This window comes from Lissotriton helveticus, chromosome 6 (genome assembly GCF_964261635.1).
Source record: "Lissotriton helveticus chromosome 6, aLisHel1.1, whole genome shotgun sequence".
NCBI classification, from domain to species: Eukaryota; Metazoa; Chordata; class Amphibia; order Caudata; family Salamandridae; genus Lissotriton; species Lissotriton helveticus.
In genome coordinates, this window is record NC_136067.1 from 675,518,077 (window position 1) to 675,543,610 (window position 25,534).

Consider the following 25,534-nt stretch of genomic DNA (forward strand, 5'->3'; position numbering starts at 1 on the left):
GATCATGATGCGCACACAGTGACCCTTAGATGGAGACCTCCCCATCCCTCAGTTCCAATGTGGAAACTACCCCAAGAATGTCTCACCAACCAGGTGTTCCGCCAAATTCACAGGGAATATATCCAGTAACACTTTCTGCAGAACGCTGGTACGGCTTCCTCCAGATCAATAGAGTGGGACGCATTTAAGGTCAGCGCCAGGGGTATCCAACAGGTGGTAGGGGTGCGGAGAACCCTGGAAAATGCATTACACAAAGCAGACACTAAACTGGCGAAACTGTCCAAAACCGTAGACCAGGGGAAAGCCATGTTAGCGCAATTATCAGCAGCTAAACTCTCTCATGCATAGAGGCTGAATACAACTTCCACGCGTATGCAGCTAGGACACATCGGGAGGGTAATAGAATGGGGTCACTATTGGTTTGGTTAGCCAAACAGGACACAGCGATACACCCAATCACAGAACTCACAGACAAAAATGGGCATCCCAAACACTCCCAAATCGACATATTACACATATTCCATGACTATTACGCAGCAGTGACCGAGCCCCAACAACGGAGACGCCGCAAGAGTTGGTGCAGTTTCTGGGCCCATTGCCCATGCCCAAAATCTCCCCCGTAGACAGGAAAGAATTAGAAGGGAAGATCAAACCCTCAGGCATAACACATGCAATCAGATTGTTTGCACGGAAGAAGGCGCCGGGAATGGACAGTTTCCCACTCGAGCCTTTTAGTACGTCCGTGGCCCAGACGGCGCCCCGGGTGGCATCTATGTACGAAGATGCACTAACCAGAGGAACACTTCCGGAATCGCATCGCAAATCGATCCTGGTGACATTCCTGAAACCTCACAGGGACCCCACACTCACGGCCTCTTACAGACCGATAGCACTCTTAAACGCGGACTGCAAGATTCTGGGGAAGCTGCTGGCCGATTGCTACAGTCAAATCCTCCCAGCTCTGGCACATCCTGACCAGTGTGGCTTTGTTCCACGACGCAACACCCCACATAATTTACGTAGGTTGTTTCATATTCAGGACAGAGCAAAAGATCGATTTCCACAAGCGGCATGCCTGATCTTAGATCTAGAAAAAGCATTTGATACTCTGACGTGGGCCTATCTGTTCGCAGTCCTCCGGAAAATAAATATTGGCCCCACACTTATGGCGTATACGCAGTTCCTTTACAGGGACCTCACTTCTAGGGTAAGAATCAGCAAACTTATAGCCCCATTCCGGTGGAGCGGGGAACTAGACAGGGGTGCCCCCTCTCACCCCTCCTCTTTGCTCTGGTGGTGGAGCCTTTGGCCATAAGATTGTGATGGGAGGGGGAGAGGTGGGGAATCCCAGTGGCGGACACACTGCACTGCGTATCACTAAACGCAGATGATCTTCTGATTTATGTTCGGGATGTTACGGGCGATCTTACCCCGATATGGGCAGTGTTGCAGGAGTTCGGAGAGACCTCTGGTCTTAGGGTCAACTGGGAAAAATCAACGATTTTCCCACTCAGCCCCCATTTGGCACCTCAGGACATCATGGTGGGCACGCAGTCATTGAAGTGGAGCGCTGCGGCCCCCAGGTACCTGGGAGCGCAACTGTACCATTCCCCTGAGGACCTCTATGAGGGTAATCATCGCAAAGCGCTGGCGGGCCTACGAACGGCGGTGGGTTTCTGGAAGACACTACCCCTGGCGCCCATGGGGCGCGTAGCCATAGCAAAAATGATAAGGGTTCCCAGAATGTTATATTACTTCACGAATCTTCCAGTGGTCCCACCGCGTTCCTTCTTTCGGGATCTAGACGCGCTGCTTGCAGCACTGATATGGGGAAACGGCCGTCATAGGGTAGCACTATGCACGTTATATTTGCCCACGACTTGCGGAGGTCTGGGAGCTCCGTCTTTTGAGTCATATTTCCTCGCTGTGCAACTCCAGTGGCTATCTCACTGGACAGCAGAGGCACATAGGAGAAACAATAACTGAGGCTGGCAGGCTACCCCTCCCCGCTATCAGAAGAATGTTACAGCTGGGCACCAAGTCGGCCCGCACACATCCGCTACAGGTTTCCATAGCCCGCAAATGCATGATGTGAGTGCACTGAATGTCGAAGGGACGACCGTTGTACTCTGCACTGCTTCCCCTGGTGGGATTTCCCCGAAAGGAAGAATACTACACCGCGGGGGCCCTGCAGGTATGGACCGATCACAACGTATGCCCAGATGGTCGAATGGTATGACCTCCCACAAGGACAATTTCTGATGCATAGGCAACTCTTGGACAGTGGTTGCTGGGACCTACGGGATGGAGAGCCCCCGATACATCCAGTGCTACACACGATACTACGAATGGGAGCGGGTAGGCACTTAGTAACATGGCACTACAAGGCCATCCTGGAACTGACTAATGTCTCCCTGGACGGACTGTGACAGACAAGGGAAAAAGACGTGGGTCAAGCATTCCATGATAAAGAGTGGAACCAAGCTTTGGAATATCCCAAAAAGGTTTCCAGAAATGCACGATTCAAAAACATACAGTTTAATGTCCTACACCGCGCGTATCTCACGCCAGATAAACTGCACCGTTACTACCCAGACACATGATTCACATGTCCCCGTTGTCAGACACTAGAAGCGAACTTTAAACACATGTTCTGGGATTGCCTATCCATACAACAATACTGGGACAAGGTACATCGCACACTTCAAACAACGGTCAACCTCCTGAACATATCCACATGGGAAGCATGCGGTCTAGGGGTCTTCCGGAAAAAGAAGTCCGAAAAATTACAATGGCGATTTGCGTCATTAGCCATCCTGCTGGCGAAAAGAAACATAGCCATGCACTGGAGAGCCCCTGCAAGGCCACCGGAGGCAGCTTCGGTGGGGGCAATGAACAAATGGGGGGCAGCAGAGGAGGAGACCTTGAGAGAGGAAGAAGTAAAGGGTACACGCAAACACTCAATATCTATAGAGTGGGCGCAGTTAACTGGAGACGACAGCAGGGGAAACACCTAAGGCAACACAGCCCCCGCCCTGCGCCCCTTCCCTGCCTCCTACATCGCAAACCCCAACACCGGCTGAGTAATACCCAGACAGGAGGGTAGAATAGTGCAGATAGACGACGCCACTGGGACTGTTGCCCATCACCACGGCCTCTCATCCCTCCCCCGATAAACCCATGGCTCACCCTTCAGACCAGTAGCCAGTTAACGCACCACTCGTCACAGCCAATCACCCTCGCCCGCCCTCTGCGTTACCCCCCCCTCCCTTTTCAGGAGGTGTTTCTTCCCACAGTTGAGTTCGGCAGTTCGGAAGCCGACTTACCCATAGAGAACCAATGACCAGACACACTACGGGGGATTGCATACACAGATAGAGGAGAGGGTGCTGTACCAAACCTCGCCACCATTTAGCACAAGGGACGAGACACAGCCGAATACATCACCACACAACGGGACAAATCAGTGGTAGATCTGTGGGCTATGATATGTTACTGTGGTGTAGCACGGTTACAACAAATTTTTTACAACGCACTACCATTACATCGCAACTTTTACCACGCAAACCATTACAACGCAATGCGCTGGGGGGCGCTCTAGGATAGGGAATGTATTTAATATACTATCCAACACCTTCCCTGCTATCCACGGGGACTGGAGTTGGAATAGTAAATTAAATAATTCACTATCCAGCGCCTAAAAGCATTATGCGTTGTAATGGACTGCGTGGTAAAAACCGCGTTGTAAAGGCATGCGTGGTAAAAGCATGCGTTGTAGTGACACCAATCCGTTACTGTACTAGGAGGATTAGAAACTCAATGGAATTATTATTTTGTAACTATTGCTGATGCTCAACAATTGCATACATAATGGTTAAACTGTGATATGTCTGAAGTCTCACATGGAAATCTGTACTGTAAAACCCTAATAAAAACATTTAAACAAAAAAAAATCATTGGATGCTGTCAGTAAGTGAATAAAATTAGGTAGTTAGTTGGATGCATTAGTAAGAAGTCCAATTATTGACTGTTTATGTAATACAGATATGGATATGCTTCTGAATCTGAGCAGTAAACCGCACCTGTTGTATCTCATTTGTAAGTAGCATGTTCCTTCTAGAATGTGCTGTGAACTTGTGACCTACTGGTTCCACTGGGTTGCTAGATACATTAAGCTGAGTGTATTGGGTAGAAGGGTGTTAAAGAGACAGAAATTGTTTTTTAAAGATGAGTAGTTATGGCATAATTTAAGTAATGGTAAACTTTAATTTACGATTAAGGATTGTAAAAAACTGTTGTGCTGTATCAACATTTTTAAAAACTGAAGGTAAATATAGGTTTTGACTCTCGTTTTTTCGCGATTACTCCACGATCATCGCAAAAAAAATTGCGAACACGCCAAGACTGGAACCTCGTTTTGAAAGAGAGGGAAAGGGTTACCAGATGCTAACCATTTACAAGTGGAAATAGAGTAGTGTAAAATTAAAGACATGATTTCATTTGCTACCTTTCTCATGATCATAGAGTGGAAAGTTGAAGATGTTGCCATTTTATGGTTGCTTTATATGAGAGTGGTGTACCATTCTTGTGCTTAGTTTTAACAAATCCTGTGTCAAAACTATTTTAAAAAGATCTAAAACAATATAATCTATTAACTCATTTCACTGGTTTGTTCATAACGTTTTAGTTATTTAAATCAAATTACATAAAAAAATGACAATGTACATGGTAGTTTGATGTAAAAGAGTATCACAGTGATATGAAAAATATATGTGATGAACTGTATCTACCAGAGGGTATGTGTTTAAGTTGTTAGTATGACATGTTTTGGGAAGTAAGGGAAAAATTAATTGGTGCCCCTTTATTCCATTGTATAGTTCATTGAAAAATAACAGTATAGTATTGTTCAAAGCTGTAATGAGGAATAATGTTAAACTAAGAATGTTTTAAATGTCTAAGCATCATGTGCAGAATAAACAGATCTATGTTATTTGCATTCTGGGAGTTGTAGTACTTTTGGTCACATTATTAAACAGGAGTAGTGTAGTCACAAGTAAAATATAAGAAAATGTTCTGCACCTGCATATGTATTATAAAGTAGTAATATGTATTAGGAAGTGTTTGTCAGAGTGTTTTTCCACTTATATGAGTAGTTTGAATATGCTTAGATAGTGAACCACTGTTGCTCTTTTGTGTTGCCTCTCATCAGCTTGTTTCACTCATCCAATTACTCAGGCACTACTCAGGCAGTTATCGACTCACTCATGCACTATGTACGCAATTATTCCATCACCCAGGCACTATGCATGCACTCTTCTAATCACGGAGGCACTAAATATGTACTCATTGAACTACGCAGGCAACATCAATGCATTCATCCAATCACCCAGGCACTAATCATTCACATACTCAGTCACCAAAGCTGCACCTATGCAGTTTTTGAAACACTCATGCACAACCAATGCACTCATCCAAACACTCACTTATAAACCATTTACTCATGCAAATACTGAGGCACAACCCATGCACTCATCCAAACACTCAGGCACTAGTTATGAACTCATCCAATTATGCAGGAAGTACTATTGCAGTGAACCTAATACCCATCCAGTATCTATGCTCTTATCCAATTACTAAGGCAATACTCTTGCACTAATATAATCACCACAGCAGCACACTTGCTTTTATCCAATTACTCAAGCTTTAACAATGGACTAATACAATTACCCAGACATTAGTCATGAACTCATGTAATCAGCCAGGCACTACTGATGCAGTCATTCAATTATTCAGGCAATATGCATGTCGTTTTGTAATCACCCCGGTACTACCTGTCCAATTAACCAAAAACACATGGGCATCAGTCATTAACTCATTTAATCACTGAAATACTACTCATGCACGTATGCAATCTGCCAGGTGCTATGTATGCACTTAAACAATGAGGTACTCACTATGCATGCACTGAATAAATTATGTATGTACTACACATGTAGTCTTGTTATCACCCAGGGACTAGAGTGGCACTCATTTAATCATCCAACCACTATCTATGCATGTATTGAATCACTGAGGCATTAGTTATGCACTTATCTAATCATTCAGGGAGTACCTGTGCACTCATCCAAACACCCAGATAGTAGCGATATAGATATGCGAATACATAGGCACTAACTATGCAAATATGGAACCACTGATGTAGTTTCTACATACTCCGAGAATCATCCAGGCACTACCTATATTCTGAGGGAATCACTTAGGCACCATCTATGCACATATCCAATCATCCAGGCAGTATTGTTGAACTCAACCACAAACATATGTATTTACAAGTTTTAGTGAGGAATAGGTACTCTTTTAGAAATATCTGGTGAATTATATATGTAACCTGTCACACACTGTTTGCATGTTCTCGGAAGAATTAGTGGGCTACATGCTGTGATACAGGTTAATGTGCAGATTTTTCTATGCAGTGTTTCTCAAAATTTTAAACTGACACATCTAAGTAAACGAGTACTGAAACAATAAATCTACCAGTGACACAGTGGTAGAGAGATACAGAAATAGCTCTTATGTTGTGTTTTCGGATATACAGTGATGAGACACTATGTACTTTTAAACTTTGGCAGCTGTTTATTTTAAAATTTACTACAAAAGAAATAAAGTAGTCTTTTAGCATGTATAAGTGAGACTGAGATATGGTGCAGCTGTGTTGTCGGTGGGTGCAATAATATTAAAAGGTCACTAATAAATTATGCTTTGTGTTTTGGTCTGGGTTTGGTACATTAAAGTAAGTGCTTATAGTTATGTAGCTAGATTCCTCTGTATATTTAAAACTGCAACATAACATAAAAGCTGTTTTTTGTATTATGTGTAAGCCAGTAGTAAAATAGTTGGTACACTGACTAGAATAAAAATATAAATATACGTATTTTACTTTACAGAACAATATCTGCATAACTACAGACAGAATGCCTACAAACTCGGAGGAAAAAGGACAGAAGCAACTACAGTATCTATTCAGAACTGAGACAAAAAAGGGGCAAAATGAAGAAAAAGTGGTGAAACCAAAAAGAGCTACTGGTAAGAGGAGAAACTCATTTCTTAAAAATATATGTGGACATTTCCAAAGATTACAAAATAATGAAAATAAAATTAAAACTATGAGAAAGAATAACAGAGGACAAAATCTATATAACTAGAACAGGAAAGATCGTAACAAAGATGGACACACCTTAACTAGGAGACAGAAGCAGTTTAAGGAAATCAAAGCCAGGATCTTTTGTAGAAGAGTAGTTATAAATCTACTGAGAACGATGAAAAAGTATAGAAGAAGGAGAGAGGCACTGAACAGAAAAAACGAGTTGAGAAAGTAGTTGATCAGGACTTTGCTTTCAAGAGGAAGCTTTTCACTTTAATTAGAATTAGAAAGAAGGCTCTTGACAAAATGGTGTTGTGCATGAGGAGACAAAACCAGAAAAAAAGATTAGCGAATAGAAATAACTTTTGTACAGTTTTTAGTGCAGAATGGAAACAAACTTCTAGTACAGAGCCTTTCTTTAATGAAGACAGCTACCTCCAGGATAATAGATTAGTTCGTGCTATTGATTAAAGAGGAGGATATTATGAAATGAAGAATAACACTCCTATAGTGAAAGAGGTGATGCTACCTAGAAATGTAGAACAAGTTATTGGAGAAGAGGTACAAGGAAGGCAGAGGCAGGCGCCTGTATACAAATGGAATTGTAGAAGTGTTTGTAGTATTCAACAGCAATCCATTGATATAGTAAGTACATTTCTACGTATCTTTCCAAGGCGAAGTTTAAAACACTAAATAAGTACTTTACAAGGATTGGATCCGTGGAAGATTAGAAAGCATACAAATTTGCAGGGACACTTACTAGCTTGTTTATCAAAGAATGTGTGCCAAAAACATTCAGCATTTCAGGATGTTAGTTGTACATCACTCAACAATGCAAACTTTAGTTAGGGTGCTGTACTATGTGAAAAAACTCGTTTTATGTTTGGGAGAAATGAATACAGCCCTTTTGCATGGTGCTGTGGCAGACGTAGAAAAGGTATGTGATGTGCAGTTTCATTTCTTTGGTCCTGAGCAGGATTCTAGGGAAAATGAAGAGTGAGGAGGAGGAGTTGCAGAACAGGGCACAGATATTACAGTTGATAGTTTTGAAGAGATTACAAAATGTAACACAGTGTGGTCTAAAAAACCAGAGTATGTTTGTACATGTTGTCGACACACTCACTACAAGATTCAAGCACAGACTATTGACTTGTATTTAAAAAGAAAATAATGATAACTGGCAAAAGTTAAGTGCGTATTTATTTGTAGAGGAACGCTTTGACTTGCCCAAACGGCAAGTTATATGTAAGTACTGTTACAATAAATGAGAACATAATAAAATATCTGCTGATGTTAAAAAACTATGAAGCGCCAAAAAAAGAAAATCAACATTTATGATTCTTTGCAGCATTGCGAAGGGCTGTTATGGACTTCTCTACAAAACTCACTACAACTCCACAATCCATGTAGTATGATGTCATCTGGCAAACCACTGGAGCCAAATCATGAAGTTGAGATTAAACCTCTGAAGGGACTCTGCCCCGGTGTTTTTGCTGGTGCTATTGTAGTTGAGGGTCCTTCAGCCTCCTGTTGCCTTCTTACTGCTTTTAGACGATTTCCATTGCATGTTTTTAGATGGTAAAGGATGGACGTAATCCAACAGAATATTTTTTATTTGTACCCCTTGACAATGTCTTGTCACATATCGTACATTGCACAAATGTGACAACTGTTTTTGATTCTCCCAAAGGAATCCTGAAGAAATCCCAGGCAATGCTTGATTTCTTCTTGGGAGGCCCCTCATCTGCAGAGTCACCAGGATCCACCTCCTGGACTTCCTGGTCCATCTGCTGTTCCACCTGATCTCCTTCTTCTGGCTGAGTTGCTAAAATGTGCAAAACAAAACACTCCTACAGATACTAGTGCGCTACTCACAATAAACTCCTCTTAAAGAATGTTCAAGATAGATAAATGAACGTGTTCTTCCTATTCTTATAGTTGAAAAGAGTAACATCCAATCATATTCCTTTATTTCCCAGTCACATGATCTTCGCAACGAGTGGCGTCATTGTGAAGACTGGAAATTGAAAAGAATTATATTTTATTTGCAAATAAGTACTCAATCAAAGTGTTAATTGACTGATATTAAACCCAAAATCTGGATCATACAATGTAACCTGTTAAATATGTGTTATACACTTCTCCAAAAACACACGTTCATTGCGGTTACCAACATCATTGCACCTTCCGGCATCGCTGCGATCATGCATAACACCAAGTAAAAGGCTTTTAATCGAATTATTTTACAAAAGTTAGGTTTAAAGAGTTTATCAATAAACAACTTGCGTCAAATATTAATTAAAATATGTGTAAGCTTGTGTTCACAGGTTTTTTAAAAACACACGCACTTCACGACTACTTAAGACACTGCGGTCTACAGATTCACCGCAAATATATTAAAGACCACATTGAAGAGGTTTTTTCACAAAACCATCACACAAACATAAACTCTACATTACTAAACAACTGATGTCTGCTATTATGTAAAATCTGTCTATATATATGTTTAAGAGTTCCTCAAAAACATGCGCCTTTCTCAACATCACCACGGGTATCGCAACGTCATCTCGAATATAAACAATTTAAAGAAAAAAAAAACTAGGCTTATTAATCCACTGAAGAAAATACAAGGTTATACAAATACACGTTATAGAGCCATTATAGATGGAAAATACAATTTAAAAATCTTTAAAATAAAAAAATAAAGCATTGGTTACATGGACGTTATTGTTAAGAAATAGAATTTGTAAAACCTTGGAAATTCACTTAAAAAATCAAAGGTTACAGGGATATTATAGTCAAGAAACTGAATTTAAAAAAAACCTTAGAAATCCACTGAAGAAAACAATGGTTTAGAGACGTTATAGTTAGGCTCTGGCTTCACTCGTATGATGAGAAAAAACAGCACTCACATAGCAGACCGGACTCATGGTCCCCTGATCCAACTCCCAGGTCAAGAATGTAGTTATTTTGAGGTGGTACACCCAAAACACCCCCTCTGGTGCTAGTCCCCTGAGGAAATGCATCTCCAAACAATAGCTTGTGACCTACTGGTGGCTCTCCAGCTACATGAGAGTAGCTCTCCTGTGTGCAACCAAGCCTACTAATCTAAAAGCGTTAGCTTGGTTGAAATAATATATGTATACCAAACTTGAGAATGGGTACTCAAGACAAATGTATGTTTATTTTCAAAGCTCATAAGTTGCCGGTTGCAAAAAAATAGCTGAATATTTAAGCTCATAGTTGAGTGATAAATCAAGTAATGTATGGTAGACAACATGCTAATAAAATTAAGTTGGTATAAGGGAATTGCAGCTTTGCCTGCTAGTTGTTACTTATATAAAGGCGTTCAGAAATGACAGCCTTTTTACACATTATTGCTGGCAACCTTGCTTGAGGCACAAAGCGATCACAGCTAGTAATCTTGCATATGATGCCCTCTAATGTAATCTTGTTTGAAATGTTCACTATTACAACAATAATAATATTATTAGCTATGGGTGCTTTCATTAAACTTAAGTCGCTCTTTATAGAGAAAAGTTGGAGATCCCTGGTTTACCGGTCACAAGAGAGGAGTTGGTGGAGGTTCATTTGGAAAAAGAGGAACTTAAAGATTACCAGGGCAAGATGGAGGATGGTGAATTACAAGGGCTTCTAGAGACATTCAGTCCCCTTCTTGTAGACATGTGAGAGGAATACAAAGCATCTCTAACTGACTGGGAGGTGGAACAGTGACTACTGCACATCAGAAGCCATTAGCCTAGTACAAAGCCCAGGAAGGGCCCACCGGGAAAATGGAAAGGACAGAATTGCTCCAAATAGCTACAACTTCAAGAAGTGGTGTAACTCAAACTGTGTTGAAACAGACATGGAAAATAAACTGAGGGAGGCCACCTCAGGGAGTGAAGGCTCTGGGCCAAGCACACATATCTAGTGCTTATATACACTGCAAAAAGAGACCAGAAACTCCTAAAAACTAAGAACACCCTTGCAGCGCCACGAACCAATGCGCCATAGCATTACCCAGTTTTGGCAATGGAACCCGGTAAGTGTACCAAAAGAAGACAGGAAGGCTTCGGTATTGCTTTTGTACTTTCCTCTAAACAAAAAGTAATCCAATAAAGGGGCTTTAGCAGTGGAGTTCGGACACCTAATTATACTCTTTAAGCTCTCACAATAGTAAGTAAGGGAAAGGAAGGATTAATAAGAGTAATGAAAATAACTGGTAAGTAAGGTGAACATTCCACATTTCAACCACATTCTCCTTCTCAAATGCCATTACTCTTAGGATACAAAAGTCACAATCCTGAATGTGATGAGCTGAACAGTGGTACTGCAGAATTTCATGACTCACAGATCAGGTGTACATGTGATAACAGGACAAGCAAGGAGATGCACTCCAATGAAAATCATGGGCTTCACAATTCTTCTCAGGCATGATAGTTCAAAAGTGAGCACAACTATATCCGGATTAAAAGCAACAACCAGACAAAAGGTCTGTGACAGAGGAAAGATCATTTTCAGAGGAAGGGGATTCCTGTCTCACATTCTGCACAGAGATACATATTCATCATTTAGATCCATGGCCTGCCTCTTTAGTGAAAAACGCTGCTCTTGTGAGCCCCTATTATCAATGTCATTTACTGGTTCCTGTATAACTCCACTTACCGTCTCACCCAACTCTGATTATTTGTTCATAAAACTTTGGCAGGGATTCTTGTGTGTAGAACAAACACAACAGGGGTGGTAATGCAGTGGTCAGGCTCTGCCTACCCAGCTATCCTAGAGTCTCCTTATAAAGTGACTTGGAAGTTTCACTCAGGGTTCAAGCCTATTTATACTGAACAGGGACTATGGAACCACAATGCACCCTGTCCTCTTCAATGGTCTCACATGAAACCCCACATGACATCTCAAATGACATAATCAATATCATCACTGAAGTAACACAGTGTTGAACTTTTTCATTTTCACATCGATTTGCTGCCAGTAAAAATAAACCCATATTACTCTCTATAATCTCTCTGCATAGACATCTAGACCATGGTACTGAAAGATGTTGTGCTCTGACATGTATATATACTTTGATATGTACCTGTATATGTCTGTGTTCTTGTGTGTGTATGCAAAGTGACAGTACCATTGTCAGCATTTACGGTCTTTTAGAACTTAAAGTAGTACTACAGTAGTACTGCTTACTTACTATATAATGCAAATCACAAACCTAAAAGTATAAATCTCCACCTCCATCTCTCCTCTATTTTCTGTGGGGAAATCATCAGATATGTAAATTCACTACTTAGGGCCTGATTCCGATGTGGTTAGGAAGGCCTTCTAACGGCATTTACTCTATCCAAATCAGATCGGGAATGTGTCTTTCTGACCGATTCGGAAAGGTTTCAGACCGACCAAGTACGATGCGAGTTAGGAATATCCCAATCCGAACTCGACAGCATTTGGAATGACCGAGCTATGCGAAGCAGAATCATACGTCTCTACGGACCACGTTTCCGAACGACCGAGTACGATGCTGAATTCGGACAGCCTTTCTGAATCATGCCGTCCGATCGAATCGGCAGTCGGAATCAGACTTTGGCGGCTCAAAGTGGGCCACCCTGCACCTAGAGCCTTTTCCAATCTGATCCGTGGGGGTGCCCATGGGTTCCCCCTTACCAGCCATGAAAAGTATGGCATGCACCATGGGGTGCCTACCACAGGGTGCCGATTTTCCCCTGCTACCCCTTTCTTCAATGGGAGCCATGCATTCGGTTGGAACAAAGACTCCCACTGAAGTCAATGGGAGTCCAACCAAATAGTATCTGGAAGCATCCGGATGCATCGTACTCAGTCGGTTGGATTCTCCCGATCTGATCGGAAACCCTTTCCTAACCCATTCGGTCGGAAGCTTTCCAAACCGCATCAGAATGGGGCCCTTAGTAGTAAATGTGGGAGGGACCAGAGGGAGTTGCTAAAAAAGGGGCATACTTACTATTTAATGGAAGTTGTTTAGGGAGAAGTATGGAGGGGTTTAGGGAGTTTTAAGTTAAGGTTTAGCGGGGTACTGAAAACAACCCGCAAAAGGGTAAGCCCATTGCTATTAACAAACTGCACTTCTAAAGTTATTACAGCTAAAAAGGACCACAGTAGTAAATGTACTCCAGCTCGAACTTGGAGTAAGTCTAGTACCACACATTGCCAACCAATGGTACTGCAATACCCTGCCATATAAGAGACAGGCATGGAATTTTAAACGAGACCATTAAGAAACAATGTTAAAATAAAATAATTTTTAAAAACTTTTTATAAATATATATTTTTTTTTTGTGAATCTGTTTTATTGAGTTTTTCATATAAGCGCATTGTGACGATTACATATACATGTGTTGTTGGGTGCTGTAGCTGTTACAAATCATGTCGCTGGCAGGTGTTTATACAGTATTGGTACATGTCTCTGTGTAATACAAGAAGTTTGAAATGACAGAGTCAACATATGCATTTCCAGTGTATCACCATTACATAAGCAAGGGAAGGAGAAAGGGAAGGGAACGGACGATATAGGGAAATGGCAGTCCATGCATAAGTCGCAACTTTTAAGTGTCCAATGTATCTTGAGTAGTAGTTTGTGGTAGCCGTCACATGCATGTGCACATATGGTTGTGCAGAGTCTTTGTTTGCACTGGCGAGCTTGCACAATTAGACATCAGTAAAAGATTCACAGATAATTATGCAAAAAAAAAACGGGGGGAGAAGAACCTGTGTAACAAAACATATACAGAACTCTTAAAACATATGACACGCAACCCTCATCCAGGTGTATGGACAATGCTTCAAGTGGTCCATACAATTCATAGATATCAACTAACTCCCTGTGTCCAGGATGTGCATACGTGTATTGTATTAACCATTACGCGCTTGTTGCAAAGTGGGTGGCATGGTGTATATGCTGCACCGGACAGTATCTGTATTAGTGGTCTGCAGATTGGGCGACGGATGGATCTACCGGTGGTGTGTCTGCGCTATGTTGCAGCTCAGTGTATATTGCATACCAGTATATGGAGATAGGAATCTTACATATTCCTAGGGTTTCCTCACGCTTAATAGCGAAACTCTCCGCTTTGGCCCATGCGAGCATGGAATTGCGCCAGGCACATAATGAGGGGGTCCGATGCCTTCCACCTTTTGATAATCAACCTCTTAGCCACTATTAATCCCAGGTCAAAAAATATGGACGTCACTTTCGTGGCGGGTGTTCTGTGGATACTTTGTAGTATATATGCTGGCTAGTCGAACGGCAACTCCCGACCGGTTACAAGCATGTGGCAATGCAGCCACCTCCCTCCAATATGCACTCACTTTATGGCAGCCCTAGAACATGTGAAGTATGTCAGCCCCTAGTTCCTCACATCTTGGGCATATAGCATAATCTTGGTGGAAGTATTGGTTAACTTTCGCAGGCGTAAGATATGCCCTATGTATGATGTACAATTGTATCTGAAGGAAGCGCATGTTCTTAGGAATGCATGTCGGGCTCTCAAGTACCTGGACCCACTCTTTGTCACTGAACTGGCGACCCAGATCTTGCTCCCATTTAAGGCGAAGTGTATTGAGGCTGAACGCTGCATGCACCCTGAGAGAGGCTGCAAACCAGTGTGTTAGATGCCTACCTTGCCCCATGACGTGAAGGTATTGCATGGTAAAGTGTGTCTGCAGTTCTGTATTGATACCTTCCCATTTTGCTGTGAGTGAGGCCACGAGTGCTTGGTGCGTGAGGAACTGCCCGGGCGGCAGTCCCTCTTCTTCTCCAAGTGTCATGATATCGATCCCCGAGAGTGCGTATGCCTTTTTCCTGCCACTCCCTGAGTGTAAGTGTTGTCAGTACCAACTGCCCAGCGGGAGTTCCCTCTCGTGGTATCGCCGGTGCGTAGGGGGTCAGGCTGCGCATTATATACAGGTTCCTCCGGAAGCACTTGTAGGCCACAGCAAGTAGCAAAGGTTCTGGTGAACACAGGCGCGCTCCCGGATGGAACAGTGTAGCGATGCGTTCCTAAAGGTAGGGAGGCTGCGTAGTTGCAGTGTTTGCACAGTGCCGGTTAGAGAGCCACCACGCAATCCATTGTAGTTATAAGGCTAAATAATAATGCTCAAAACAGGGAGCCGCCAGCCCGCCTTGGTCCGTTGGCAGACATAGTTTCTTAAGCGCCATCCTATGTCTAGTATTGCCCCAAATAAAGTCTCAGAACTGCTTCTCGAGGGCGCTGAAGAAGGAGGCCGGCATGTAGAAAGGCAGATTTGTGAAGTAACATAAGAGCTGCGGAAGCATCACCATTTTGATGAGGGCTATTCTACCTGCTACAGCTAATGGCAGCGTGCTCCAGAACCGCATTTGTGACTTAATGGAGGTAACTGCCCTCCCTAAGTTTCCATCAACAAGATCATTCGGTTGGCGATAGATCTGGATCCATAGATAGCGGAATGTGTCAGGTTTCCATTGTACTGGTTTGCCACCCATGGTGAATACTGGGTCAGTAAGTCCACCTTTAAATGGGTAAAGGCAGGATTAATCTACATTCACTTTCAACCCAGAGAGTACGGCAAACCCCTCCAGCAGTTGGGCTAGTTGGGCAGGAATGTTAGTAACATCCCTGACATAGATGAGAAGATCATCTGTATACAATGAAACTTGGTGGGTAGCAACTCCCAAGGGTAGTCCATCTTCCAACTGGGTACGCAGTGTCTCCACCAAGGGCTCCATGGCGAGCGGGAACAGAGGTGGGGACAAAGGGCACCCCTGATGCGTGCCTCTTTGAATGGGGAAGGAGTCGGAGATATAAGGGCCCACCTTGACTCTGACAGTTGGGTCAGTGTAAAGAAGGCGTGTTAGCTGTATAAAGGTTGGGCCAAGATCGAATTTCTCCAGGACTGCAAATAGGTAAGGCCACTCAAAGGAGTCAAAGGCCTTCTCCAGGTCCAGTACAAGATACCCCACTCTCGGCCATTCCACCACCGCATATGTGGCCACTCTGTAGAAACGCCGCAGATTAAGGGTATAAATATATATTCTTTTAACGTTAAAAATGTATATGAATTAAAATGAAATATTTTATGATCCATTTTAGTAACCCATTTAAAAATAAATGAAACTTCAAAAATTAAAAACATTATTTAACCAAATATATGTAAATTGATCAAAAATGTATTTTAAACGTAAGTTAATAGTGCTGTAGTTTTTTGTTTTATTCTTCATTAAAAATAAATACATCAAATTAATGTACATTCAGATTTACCAAATAAAATGTTTATATCTATTTATTGTGCATTAAAAATACAAAGTTATGTATATAATTAACGTAAATTAATTCAATTATTTAAAAAATGTTATTACATGTATTTTTTCATTTTAAGAGATAAAGCAAATATGTTTCCTAGATGGAATATTTATTTTATCAATTACATTTTTGACATTAAATACATTTACATATATTTAAAAAGACAAAATAAATTAATTTAACTTTGTTATTTCCTATGGGGTTAGCTCGTAAATCCCTGCCACCATTATTTCCTATGGGAAGGTCTTTCAATTTCAGTGGTTGGACTCCACTCCTTGTTTCAGGGGGCTGAGACATCATGCAAGTCTACATTTTTAAGTAAATTTACACTTGTATATGTCGACCAGCCAGAACCAGTAAGTTTACTCATGAGTGTGAGAGTAAACTTATATTTGTAACTTACTCACAGCTGTAAGGTACCTTTGTGAATAGCCCGGTACATGTCCTTGCTAAGTCCATAAAGAGGAGAAAGGCAATATTTCCACTGGCAACAGACCTATGTGAAAAGTTCAATTGCGTAATTTCAGTAATATTATTAATGATGCCGTTTCTGATGTAATCTGCCCCTTCAGGTACATACATGTCAGAGTACAAAGTCCTAGAAATACGTATACAAAATGGCAATTGGGCTACTTATTAAGCAGGAGTCAGGATAGATGCTCATCGTTCTTATGTTTGACAAAAGACAGTTGTATACAGGGAGGTAGAAATTACTTCCTCTATTCTGTACGATGACACTTTTCTGAAATTGTCATTGCTTTCTTAATTAACGACACAGCCCTTGATTTCACAAGTACTGACAATACAGAAGTAAAGTTTAAAACAGCTACTTTTCCTTTACCTTTGCTGTTTTTATAATTGAATTTGTTTCTGCATCACAGAATATGTTTTCTCTGCAAAGATACAAGGCATTGCGCTAAAGATAAATGAACCAGTTTACAAGACAAGGCAATAACCAGTGTTCCAATTACTTGTGCTGCAGTACGCCTGGACCTGTAGTCGCAAATGTAAGCCATCTCCAGGGATGTACTGCACTCCTCGGCAGGATGAAGGAATTATCCGGAGCCCCGAAGGAAGACCTATCCTCACAGAGTCTTCAGGAGACTTCATCTCTAGGGAAGCAGCAGTCATTGAAATGTCCAAAGGCAAACTCTCCCCTTCCGGTCTCCTAAACAGATATACAAAAACACCTGAGTTTTGTTTAAAAAAAACAAAATTATCAAGGAACATAGTATTATTTGCTAAAGCAGTTGACCAACAGCTAAATATACCAGCAGAGTATTCAGATCAATCAATCAAAATTCTTTATTCGGTCAAATTAAAGACCATAAAAGCGCACATAAAATATACGTACATTATACAAAAGTTAATCATCAATACACAATTAAAAGTTAAAGGCTAAAAAGCAAATACATACGGAGAAACATGGTTACGTTATCCAAAAATCTCTATTGCAGCATAGGCTATCTATATACCTTTAAAAAGGAAATTTGATTATTATTGAATATGCTACTTACCAGTATGCATCTGTTCTTGGCATGTAGGGCTGCTAACATTCATATCTTAGCATTAGATCGCCGCCTAGTGTTGGGCTCGGATGATCGCACATTGTTGTCCTGGAAGAGTCTTCGAAGTATCCTGAGATAGGTGGCTCCTCCCCTGGACTACAGTGCGCATGGGCATCGGCTCCATCCCCAGATTGTTTTTCGCCATTGTGGCAGAAGATGGAGTGAAAAGTGTAAAGGATGTCCATGCTAATGAATAAATACAATAGTATATCTGCAGCTGCGACAGGCACCGGGGAGGAGGGCGGGCGATATGAATGTTAGCAGCCCTACATGCCAAGAACAGATGCATACTGGTAAGTAGCATATTCAGTTCGAGGCATGTGGGCTGCTAAATTCATATCTTAGCATAGAATACATAGCAGTCCCTCCATCAGCGGCGGTTGCCCGTGCCAGCTGCAGAAACCTGAAAAAGTGTCTTCAGAACAGCCTGTCCTACAGCAGCTTGCTGCTTGGAATGCACATCAACACAGTAGTGTTTTGTAAAGGTATGTGGTGTAACCCACGTGGCTGCTCTGCAAATATCCTCTAAAGGAATGTTCCCTAGGAAAGCCATGGATGCCCCCAGTTTGCGTGTGGAGTGCGCTCTGGGGGGTATTGTTAAAGTGCGCTTGGCTTTTTGATAACATATCTGGATGCACTTAACAATCCATCTGGCTATCCCTGCTTTGGAAATCGGGTTGCCTTTGTGTTGTGGTGCGAAGGCAACAAAGAGTTGTTTTGTTTTTCTAAAGGGTTGTGTTCTGTCTATGTAGTACATCAACGCCCTCCGTACATCTAAGGTATGGAGCATTCTTTCCGCCACCGTTTGCGGGTTTTGAAAGAATGCCGGTAAGTCAATAGTTTGGTTTAGATGAAACTGTGACACCACCTTCGGAAGGAATTTGGGGTTAGTGCGTAGCACTACCCTATTTGGATGAATTTGAATGAATGGCTCTTGGATTGTGAGCGCCTGCAGCTCACTGACACGCCTCAGAGACGTAATAGCTACAAGGAAAGCTACTTTCCACGTAAGGAACTGGAGTTCACACGAGTGCAGTGGCTCAAATGGCGGTCCCATCAGTCTGGTGAGAACGACATTGAGGTTCCACACCGGAGCTGGCGGTGTTCTTGGGGGAATGACTCGTTTCAGACCTTCAAGGAAGGCTTTAATGGCGGGCACTCTGAAGACAGAGAGGTGCTGCCTGTTCTGGAGATAAGCCGCTATGGCGGATAGATGTATCCGAATGGAAGTGTACGCTAGATTGCACTTGTAAAGATGCAACAGATAGCAGATGATGTTGGGGATAGATGCATCTAGCGGGTTGATGTCATTGGCTGTACAGTAAATGACAAAACGCTTCCACTTTGCAGCATAGCATGCTCTAGTAGTTGGTTTCCTCGCCTCCTTGATGATGTTCATGCACTCTGGAGGTAGGTTAAGGTATCCAAACTCTAGGACTTCAGGAGCCAGATCGCCAGGTTGAGCTGTTGCGGATCTGGATGCTGAATGTCTCCATGGTTCTGCGTCAAAAGACTGGGCGTGAGACGCAGTCTTTGATGCGGCACCACTGAGAGTTCGAGGAACGTGGTGTACCAAGCCTGGCGCGCCCACGTTGGAGCAACTAGGATGAGAGTCATCTCGTGCTGCCTTAGCTTTCTTGCGACCAGCGGTATGAGAGGGGCTGGCGGAAAAGCGTACGCAAATTTGCCTGACCAGTTCATCCATATCGCATTCCCCTGCGACTGTGGGTGAGGGAACCTGGCGGCAAAGAGTTGGCATTTTGCGTTCTCTTTTGTGGCAAACAGGTCTATCTCCGGATGACCCCACTGCCGGAAGTACGGGTGGAGGACAGATGGGTGTAACTCCCACTCGTGCATTTGATGGCTGTACCTGCTGAGCAGATCCGCCATCTGATTGTCCTTTCCTGGGAGGTGTTCTGCCATGAGGAAAATGTTCCTCTGAATGGCCCACTTCCACATGCTCTGAGCCAGATGAGACAGCTGTGGCGAGTGGGTGCCTCCCTGCTTTTGAATGTAGTACATCGCGGTCATGTTGTCCGTCCGGACTAGCACGACTTTGTTGCACAGATGTACAATGAAGGACTTGAGCGCCATGAAGATTGCCATCAGTTCCAGATAGTTGATGTGCATCTTCTGTTGCTGCGTCGTCCATAGTCCCTGCACTGTGTAAGTGAGCACATGAGCTCCCCATCCCTGGAGAGATGCGTCCGTTGTCAGGACAATCTGCGGCACAGGCTCTTGGAACAGTCGGCCCTTGCAAAGGTTGTGTGGAGTCCACCAATGCAGAGAGTCGTATGCCCGACTGGTAACCAACACTAGGTCTGTCAATTGCCCACGAGCCTGTGTCCACTGATTCGCTAAGCACTCCTGGAGCGGGCGCATATGTAGCCGTGCGTGAGGGACTATGAAGATGCAGGAGGCCATCATGCCTATCAACTGCATGAACACTCTCGCTGGAAGCGAGTGTTGTGGCCTGAACCTTTGGATCAGAGCCTGCATGCTGTCTATCCTGACTTGGTTTGGCTGAGCCATGGCCGTCAGGGTGTTGATCGTTGCACCTAGGAACTGCCGGACATGTGCCGGCTGAAGATGCGATTTTGGGTAGTTCAGGGAGAAACCCAGATCGTGAAGAAGGTGAATTGTAGCCGACATGTCTGCGGCGCACTGTTGCTCTGACTTGGCTTGCACGAGCCAGTCGTCTAGGTAGGGGTAGACATGGATGTTCTGCCTCCTGAGGTGCGCCGCTACTGTCGCCAGACACTTGGTGAACACCCTCGGGGCTGTTGTGACTCCGAAGGGTAGGACTTTGAACTGGTAGTGCCTGCCTTGAATAGTGAACCTGAGGTATTTCCTGTGTGACGGGTGTAGTGGAATGTGGAAATAAGCATCCTTGAGATCTAAGGTTGCTAAGAAGTCTCCCTGGTTTAGCAAGGGAAGAATCTGTTGCAGTGTAAGCATGTGGAAATGTTCTGATAGTATGTACAGGTTGAGGGGACGTAGATCTAGAATGGGCCTGAGAGATCCGTCCTTCTTTGGAATAAGGAAGTACAGGGAATATACCCCCGTGCCTTCCTCTCCCACCGGCACGAGCTCGATTGCTCCCTTTTGCAGCATCACCACTACTTCCTGCTGCAATAAGAGCAAGTGCTCTGCGGACATAGGCCTTTGCCTTGGCGGGATGTTGGGTGGAGTGGACTTCAACTCTAGGCAATAACCATACTGGACTAGTTGTCGCACCCACCTGTCTGTGGTGATGTTTCTCCAGACGGGCAGGAACTGCTGCAGTCTCCCCCCGACAGGTGTTAGGTGGTCGGGGGGCAGTGACAGAGAGTCACTGTTTGCTTGGAGTAGAGGAGCGGGAGCTGTTGTTTCCTCTGCCGCGACCTCTGTTGCTGTTATTTCTGTAACCTCCCTTGTTTTGTTTTGTGAACGAGGATTGTGCCCCACCTTTTGAGAACTGGGATTGTTGACCCATTTGTCCTCTGGTGACTCCACGCGCACCTGAGCGACGAAAATTGCTGCCACGAAACTGTTGTGACTGTAGGGCCCCCATAGACTTAGCAGTTTCTGTGTCTTTCTTTATTTTCTCTAGGGTGGTGTCAACATCCGGACCAAACAGACTATCAGGATTGACTGGCTGATTAAGAATTGTCATCTGAATATCCGGTTTAAACCCTGAGATGCGGAGCCACGCTTGTCGTCTCAGCATAACGCTAGTGTTGATAGCTCTAGCAGCTGTGTCCGCAGCGTCAAGTGCACACTTGATGGCTGCGTTTGAGATTAGCTTTCCTTCCTCAATAAGCAGTTTGGTGCCCTCTTGGAACTGTGGAGGCAGGTGTTGTACAATCTGTTCTAGGGTGTCGTAGTGCGCCCTATCGTAACGCGCCAAGAGCGCCTGTGTATTGGCGATGCGCCAAAAGTTTGATGCCTGTGCAGCTACTCTTTTGCCCCCTGCCTCTAGCACTTTGGATTCCTTATCCGGGGGAGGAGCTTCACCCGTAGTCTGGGAGTTGGCACGTTTCCTGGCATTGGCGACCACAAGAGAGTCCAGTGGCAATTGTCCCCGAATGTATGCGGGGTCTGCAGGTGCAGGTCTGTACTTTTTTTCAATGCGAGGGTTGACCACTCTCGCTCTTGTAGGCTCCTTAAATATGTCCCCAGCATGCTTGAGGACTCCTTTAAGCATAGGCAGTGTCTTTACTGAAAAAGTGTCGAAAAGGAAGTCTTCCTCAACCGGGTCGGCATGCATGTCCACATCATGATTGGCTGCCGCCCTTTCGAGTAGTGCATGAAAACCTGCTGAATCCTCAGTCGGGGATGCCCGTGCATTAAAAAGCTGCGGGTCCTGCCCCGCACCTTGGGTGTTCTGGTCACCAGTGTCATCATATGAATCCGGTTGTGCATCAGGTTCATTGATTGGGAAATTGTACTGCTCGTCCTCATCATACCCCTCACCCGCAGAGTGTTCTGGGGAGGGAGTAGGGCTCCGTCTCGGAGGAGGCTGGATTGGTTCCGTGAGGCCTGAGGCGTCAAGGGGCACCCTCTTCTTCTTTAGTGGGATGACATAGGGGTCCACTGGCTCCGAAGTGATTTTCCTCTTATAGAGGGTCAGTTTGCCTGTGTCAGCGTCGATGAAATGCTCTGAATCGTCCTCGGATTCGAGTACCCGACGTGGAAGTGGGCCAGTCGGTGAAGAAATCACCTGTTTCGGTGCCGATTTGGTTGAAAATGCTTTCGGCGCCTCCTTCGGCGGCAAAATAAATAGAAGTTTCCCAGATGGCTTCGCTGGAGTGTCCTTTTGCGGCTGCGGCGACGGTATCGGAGCCGACGGGGCAAAGGCCTTCTCCCTGATTCTTTTCAGTGATTCGGCTATGGGGGACGCCTCACTCACAGTTTGTTTCGGCGCTGACGAGGATGGTCTGATCTTTTCCTCGGATCCGACGTCCTTGTGGGCCTTGTGCGCTTTGGGCGCGGATCCTGTCTTTACCGCCTCCGATTCCTGTGTTCGGGGCGCAGACTTCTTTCCGTGTGCCTGCGTAGCCTCCTTGGAGCCGACTTTGGCGGGCTTGGACGGCGTCGTAGCCGCTGACCCGTGCCGACCATCTTTCTTGGAGGACCCCTCCTCTGGCGTCGGTTTCGATTTTGCAGCATCGGAATCGACGGACTTCTTCGACTTCTGCGGACCGGAGGTCGACGGAGTCGATGGGGTAGCGGGCACCGTCGTTTTCACCGGCACGGCAGCCATCTTAGGGACACTCGAGTCCTTAAGTTTCGGTTTCGTTTTCGGGTCGGCCATTTTAGGTGTTGTCGATCCCGATGGTTTCGGTTTCGGTTTCGAAACAGTCTGCTCAGCAAGTAAGTCCGTGGCCGGGCCCGAAGGCGGGGCTGTGGCTTGCGGCAACGGGTCTTGGGTAAGGCCGACAGGCGATCCCGTGTCCCGGTCGGTATCCTCGTAACCTTCGGGGCAGAGCTCGTCCCCCGAGCTGTCTGCCGCGGCCCCATAAATCTCATCGTCGTCTCCTACCTCGTCGACGTATTCAAGGCCTTGACCCGCGACTCCGTCGTCGTCTCCCGGATCCGCCTCGACCTCCGTCTCGGGTGGGGAGATTTGGAGATGATGACCCTGGTCCTCTTCGTCTTGGTCGCCGAAGATGTTCTCCGGATCCGGGGCCGCTTGTTTAGCTTCCATGCGCATCGCGCGCCGAAGCTTGAGAGTCTTCTTTGAGCGGAACTGTGCACACAACTTGCACTTGCCGTCGTCGTGGTCAGGCGAAAGGCATTTGTTACACACGGGGTGTAGATCGATGTGTGGGTACTTGGACCCACAGAGCGGGCAGTACTTAAACGGGCTCCGCTCCATGTCCGAAAAGTTTTGCAGTCGTGTCGCGATGAGAAGGCCTCAAAGTTCCGAGAGCGAAGAAAACTCCGCTTATTCCGGCTCCAAGAGACGGAAGACTCGAGACCGTGCGCAGACAATACCGACGCAAGAAAATCGAGGCCTTTTGGCCGCTAAAAGTTAGTTTTTCTTGGTTCCGACAGTAAGACGTCGAGACCACATCCGAACCCAATGGCGGAAAAAAACAATCTGGGGATGGAGCCGATGCCCATGCGCACTGTAGTCCAGGGGAGGAGCCACCTATCTCAGGATACTTCGAAGACTCTTCCAGGACAACAATGTGCGATCATCCGAGCCCAACACTAGGCGGCGATCTAATGCTAAGATATGAATTTAGCAGCCCACATGCCTCGAACAAAGTATTTCGATCTTATGTGAGCACAACACATAAAACATAACTTACAACATAAGGACAGGAAATGTGTCAGCAACTTAAGCTATTAGTTTGGTTTCACACATTTTTGTGGCAGGCCACGGCACGCCATTTCGCAGGTGTTTACATTTTTTCCTGTTATATTAATCCTTGATGCCTAGTGCAGTAAGTAGTCCTCACACACTCAACCACAGGAAACAACAATACGCTTATTACTCAGCAAGCATACAGAGAGCTCTTCGTACTGCAATGCAGCTGAAGACAGAGCCAGTTATGCCCATGCGCCCATACTGAACAAGCCTGGTGTGCGAGAGCCACAGTGGTAATCAAAGAGGTTTTGGACAGAGATGGCAGCTTGTAGCATCGAGATGGCTGTGTTTTCATTCCTGCCGGCTAAGATGCAGATGAATGATTTGCAGCTCAAGAAGAAGCACAGAAGCTATGAATGTGAATGGAATGACTTGACCACAGATCATCTCTGGCTCCAAAGTTGGATGTGGCTAGAATGTCCGTTCCAAATGGTTTACTGGCGCTGTATGTACAAATGCAGTCAAACTTCCCTTCTATAAAGAGTTGTGTAAGCGGGCTACTTGGCAAAGTTCATCTTTCTCACTCAGCAAATATTGTGGAATGTAGGCTGCATATACCCTGCCTTGGGCTTGTCCTGAGCTTTTTTTCCAAGTGTTATTATATTGCTTGTTCGTAATTAAAGTTGGCAACACAGAAACCCACATTTTCATGACTTCCAACCCACAGCAACTAAGCCTGTAGTCACATGAATACCACAATGAATATCAGTTCAGTTCAGTTCAAAAAGACTTTATTTCGGTCAGAATGACCTAAAAAAGTGCAAGACATTACAGATAGTCATTTCTAAAATTACATCATACAAACAAACTGGATTAAAAAAAACACTAGAATTAGTTGTACACATGTTGTTCATAAAATACATTCAATATTCGGAGCGTTGTTTCTAGGCGACGGTTAAACATTTGATTCCGAAAAGTGCATAGTGCAATAATAAATACATAAATTAGCTAAAAAAGTACATAAAAAAGGAAAGCCCTTACATATAAAACTATACAAAACAGTACAAAACAATTAAGCCAAATTACTACGCTGATACTGTTCAATCACCATGGGTTGATCGATACAACATTTCATGATTTCAAATAAATCCTTCTGGTGCACCACAAGGAGAACAGAAATCCAGCGACTGAATAGACTATT

General features: G+C 44.2%; 1 protein-coding gene across 2 annotated transcripts in view; it reads right to left on the reverse strand.

Annotated features, from left to right (window-relative positions):
- The window catches only part of UBE3D (ubiquitin protein ligase E3D), a 1,125,452-nt gene that overhangs the window by 904,290 nt on the left and 195,628 nt on the right, over positions 1-25,534 (reverse strand). For both annotated transcript variants that reach the window (XM_078648129.1, XM_078648130.1), the window contains exon 2: positions 17,439-17,635. In XM_078648129.1, the coding sequence (XP_078504255.1) occupies positions 17,439-17,635 (197 nt within the window). The remainder of the gene's footprint in view (positions 1-17,438; positions 17,636-25,534) is intronic.